The sequence below is a fragment of the Cyprinodon tularosa genome, unplaced genomic scaffold (genome assembly GCF_016077235.1).
Source record: "Cyprinodon tularosa strain WSP-4 unplaced genomic scaffold, ASM1607723v1 ctg433, whole genome shotgun sequence".
Lineage (NCBI taxonomy): Eukaryota > Metazoa > Chordata > Actinopteri > Cyprinodontiformes > Cyprinodontidae > Cyprinodon > Cyprinodon tularosa.
Genome location: NW_024039156.1, coordinates 1,342,205 through 1,347,484, shown reverse-complemented (window position 1 = coordinate 1,347,484; position 5,280 = coordinate 1,342,205). Strand labels below are relative to the sequence as shown.

Below are 5,280 nucleotides of genomic sequence, written 5' to 3'. Positions count from 1 at the left end.
AAGCAATGTGCCAGCGATGCAATCTATGGAGCAGAGAGCTAACGGCAGATTTAGCTCAATCAAAGTCTTTGGGCAGCAATCTCATTCAGTTGTCTCATTTGAGGGGAACTTCTATGGGGTAGAAAGTATTGAAATGTAGTGATGCACGATATTAAAAATTTCAACCGATACCGATAACCGATAATTTCCTGCTTCTCAGGGCCGATACAGATACCGATATGTAAAAATGTTATTACATTTTCTTATTAACACAAGATTAACATAATATATTGATATAATCTACTTTGTGCAGTATAGATAACTGATGAATTAGCTGATTTGACCTATCTATAACAAAAAACAACAACTTTGTGAAACTGCAAATGTTTATTTCTTTTCATTTTACCAAAAAAATAAGTTAATCTGCTATAAAACATGTAGCAAGACACAGATATGCATCAAACATGCATAATAATTTAACAAAAAAAGTGCATCTCTTATGGAGGTATGTAATAAAGTAAAGTGCATCCTGAAAACCGTTAATGCTTGACTGCATAAAAAAAAACTCAGTCATTTAGATAAAAAAAAATGCTTACAACTTCAACTTAAAAGTTAAATGATTTCCTCTTAACATGTCCTTTGCTAACCACTCCCCAATCTTGTCACTGTTTCATGTCATTACATGTGGTCATATGCCATCATAAAACGTATAGCAAAAGTTCTAACAACAATAAGCATAAAATGTGCCTCTTAATTTTAACAAAACGTACATCCCTTAGGGACGTAAATATTTAAATCTGTTTCAAAAATAAAATGCTTAAATTCTTCAAAACTTCAACTTCAAAGATTTTTCTCTTCTCAACATTTCCTATCCTAACCTCCCCCCAAACTTGTCACTGTCAAATTATCTGCATTATATTTTCTATATTCTGGGGGAGGGCACCAGTGGGAGATTTTTCTTAACAAAGAGAAGCATCTCTGCTTTCTCACATCCAAGTCTGTTTCGTTTTTCATCAATAACATTTGCAGCAGCAGAAAATAAACGTTCACTGTCCACACTTGTACAAGGAGAGGACAGATACTTCCGTGCGAGGAGGGCAAGTTGTGGGAACCGGATTTTGTTGCTTCTCCAGTAGTCCAAGGGGCTCTCGGATCGAGGAATTGTGGGCTCTGAGAGATAGGCTTGAATCTAAAGTAATAGAAGAATAACAAAGAACAAAAACAAAATTATATTTAATGTTATACATAGCATATTTAACATAATATAAAAAATTTTTATCAGATAGCCCAAAGCTTTATATAAACAACAAATCAATTACCTGCTGATCAGCTTGGCTGTGGTTCAGCTCGTTTGTGGCATTTTCGTGAAGGATTTCTTCATACATTTTCTGCAGGGAAGTATTGTTGTTGTTGTCATCTGTCCTGGTTCTCTTCTCATGTGGCTCTTCCTCTGGCTCATTTTCTGTCTGTGATCTCATTTTGGCCGTTAAGACTTCCATTGCTTCCTTCTTTGTTGCTTGGTCAAAAAAGCAGTCTTTATATCTGGGGTCCAACACTGTGGCCAGAAAGCACACGGACTCTGTCGAGATGTGACTGAAACGCTGCTCAACAGCTTGCAGTAGCATACTCTTTGAAGTTTTGATTCCATGATCTGTCGCAACAGTCTTGTTTAACAGACGTTTCAGGGTCTCAATGGAGGGGATCACATCAGCTGCGGTGGCTGTAGCTGAGCTCATGTTTTTTGTCAGCTGTTCACACGGGTCAAGAATTGTTAGCATATTTTCGATTAAAGCCCACTGATTTGGGCTCAGAAATGCAGGCAAGTCGAAATCGACGGCATATGCTGCCAGGGCTCGTTTCTGCTGCAACAAGCTGGTCAGCATGTAGAAGGTTGAATTCCAACGAGTAGCCACGTCTTGTTGAAGCCTTGTCTCTTTCATGCCAAGTTGTTTCTGTAAGTTTCGTAGGCGGGAGGTGGCGACGTTGGAGTGTTTAAAGTGTCCGACTATCTTCCTGCTTATCGCGACACAGTCTGCGATGCTTCTTTGGCTCAGTACAGCCTCGTTCACAGCTAACTGTAGCGTGTGTGCTACACAGCCCAAACTGGCAAGCCCACACTCCTCCATGGCCTTGATCATGTTGCGTGCGTTGTCCCTCAGCACGACATGCACTTGGTCTTTCGTTATATTCCAGTGTGCAAGCATGGTGTTAAACGTCTGACATATCATTGCGGCAGTATGTGATCCGGGGCACTCCTGAGCATGCAGCATGGCTTGTTGCAAATTAAAGTCCTCGTCTAGCCACTGTGCTGTTAGACTTAGCATGCTAACAGGGCTAACATCGGACGTCCATATGTCTGTTGTGAAACTTATGTGTAGTCCGTTCTGCTCGATTAGGCTGTGGATGTGTGTGGCAACAACATCATAAAGTGCAGGGAGGGACACGTCTGAGAAAAAGCGGCGGCTTGGAAGAGTGTAGCGTGGCTCCAAGTGTGCCAACAGGCTACGAAAAGATGGCTCTTCGACCACGGAGAAAGGCTGGTCGCCGAGTGCAATGAACTCCATTATTTTGCCGTTAATGGCTTTGGTTTTTTCACTGTCTCTCGCAAAGGGTCTCCTTTTTTCAAAAGACTGCAGAATGGTAACATCGGATTTTCTTCCTTTAGTTACCGCATTGGTTTCACTGCTTGTGCTAGCTGCTGCAGCCGCTGCCTCATACTCTTTTAATACCTCTTCGCCGCGGTGCCGACTTTTCAGGTGAGATATAAGATTACTTGTGTTAAAGCTTGATGACCTTTTTCCTCCTCTCGGAATCCGCAATGAACAGGCATTGCATATAGCGAAAGCATTGTCATTTTCTGCCACTGTGAAGAACGACCATACTGGTGAAGGCATGTTTGTCTACTTCCCCACTCACTGGCTGCATGCATTGGATGTGACGTGCCACTGCGCGTCATGGCTTCTGTCTTCAAAATAAAAGTCGTTACTCTTGAACGCAGTTTCCGCGTTTTTATTAAATTATCGGCTATTTTTATCGGGAAAATATGGCTATCGGGCCGATAGAAAATAAGCCCAAATCGGCCCGATAGTTTAGGTGACCGATATATATCGTGCATCTCTATTGAAATGGGATTAGCAATAGCTCCATCATTTGATCTCATTAGGAGGAAAAGCTCAGCAAGACGCAGAGGACGTTGACTGGCAGAATACTGTAAAACAAAACAAAAATTTAGCTTAGTTTTTTAATAGTTCTGCGACAACAGGGATATTCAGAAATTAGGAACTGCTATCCAGCATTGGTCCCCTAAACAGCCCCATTAAACAAGTATTTGTCTGAGAAGCAGTCAGTTCACTATACAAACTGGTGTGTCTGCTTGCATGTCAATTTTGAGCTGAATAGAAAAAGCAGAAACTGTAGCAGAGGGTTTGGACATTCACATGGCTTTGGTGATTTCTAGGTCTCCAATTCAGGCTCAAGCAGAGGAATGTATAGCCTAGGGAGCTGGGTTGGGTCGGGACACTCTCCTTATTGTCAAGTTGCACCTGTTTTTGAAAGCTTAGCTTTCAAATAAAGTCATGACAGCTGACAGGAAATGCTTTGGAATCGAAAAGCCAGAGCTATGCAAGATCATATTTAAAGGGCTCAATGTTCTCTACCTCTGTAATAAACTCTTAGCATCTAGTAGAAAAACGTAAAAAGAGGAAGACATATGAGCAAAGATTTATCCTAAGACTGGATATTGGTGGAAAAGAGAAGCTGAGGGGAATCTAAAAGATGTGCTGACTCCATTGTAACAATTAGTTCATATAAATACTACAGGATAATAAATGATGTTGTGTTTCTCAGCCTTAGATGTACTGCTAAAGGTTAATGTAGTTACATCTAGACATTCCCCGGCCGAGGGAAAGTCCTTCCTTTTGGCCCCGCCCAGCTCCCTGCATTGATCTCAATTCTTTACATACAAACAAAACCTTCCCAGATGAGGCCCATTTTGCAAAAAGAAAAGAAAATCAAATTTTATGTACAGTGTTTAAGGAAAGTTTTCAACCCCCTTTAACTTTTCACACTTTGTTTCATTGCAACCATTTGGAGAAAAATAAAAAAGTTATTTTTCTTCTCATTAATGTGCACTCAGAACTCTATCTTCACAGAAAAGACAAATGCAAAATTTTTTGCAAATTTATTGAAAAAGAAAAACTGAAATATCAAATGGTCATAAGTATTCAGACCCTTTGCTGTGACACTCACATTTAACTCACATGCTGTCCATTTCTTCTGATCCTCCTTGAGATGGTTCTGCTCCTTCATTGGAGTCTAACTGTGTTTAATTAAACTGATTGAACTTCATTAGGAAAGACACACACCTGTCTATATAAGACGTTACAGCTCACAGTGCATGTCAGAGCAAACGAGAATCATGAGATTGAAGGAACTACCCAAGGAGCTCAGTGAAAGAATTGTAGCAAGGCACAGATCTGGCCAAGGTTACAAAATAATTTCTGCAGCATTCAACGTTCCTCAGAGCACAGTGGCCTCCATAATCCTTAAATGTCAGACGTTTGGGATGACCAGAACTCTTCCTAAACCTGGCCGTCCAGCCAACTTGAGCAGTCGTAGGACAGGAGCCTTGGTGAGAGAGGTAAAGAAGAACCCAAAGATCACTGTGACTGAGCTCCAGAGATGCAGTAAGTCAACTATTACTGCAGCCCATCACCAATCAGGGCTTGGCAGAGAGCGGCCCGATGGAGGCCTCTCCTCAGTGCAAGACATATGAAAGCCTGCATAGAGTTTGCCAAAAAAAAATAGATTCTCAGGTCTGATGAGACAAAGATTAAACTTTTTGCCATTAATTCTGAGCTGTATGTGTGGAGAAAACACATGAAACATGGTGGTGGCAGCATCATGCTATGGAGTTGTTGTTCAGCTGCAGGGACAGGATGACTGGTTGCAATTGAAGGAAAGATGAATGCAGCCAAGTAAAGAGAAATCCTGGAAGAAAACCTCTTCAGGACCTCAGACTGGGCTGAAGGTTCACCTTCCAACAAGACAATGACTGCAAAGTTTGCATTATGGGATTTGTTGTCACAGCGGCCCGCTGTAACAAAGATGAAAAATAACAATGATGGCACAGGCACCTGTGCGGGGAGGTGGAGTCATGTGACCAATGGGGAGCAAAAAGTAGAGTTCGTCTGTCGGAACATTCAATTAAAAGAAACCACCATTTTTACAAATGTAGCTGTTTGGATTTCATTAGCGATTGTAAATAAAACATTCATGGAGGATCTCTACTTTTCAAGGTGC

At 41.2% G+C, this 5,280-nt stretch overlaps 1 protein-coding gene across 1 annotated transcript; it reads right to left on the bottom strand.

The window, feature by feature from the left end:
• Positions 1-549: 549 nt before the first annotated feature.
• On the bottom strand, positions 550-1,658 carry LOC119792893 (E3 SUMO-protein ligase ZBED1-like). Its single transcript, XM_038299732.1, has 2 exons — positions 1,299-1,658; positions 550-1,168 (listed from the first exon to the last, which is right to left on the bottom strand). The coding sequence occupies exons 1-2, from the start codon at positions 1,602-1,604 to the stop codon at positions 902-904; spliced, it is 573 nt and encodes a 190-aa protein (XP_038155660.1). The 5' UTR covers positions 1,605-1,658; the 3' UTR covers positions 550-901.
• Positions 1,659-5,280: the final 3,622 nt, after the last annotated feature.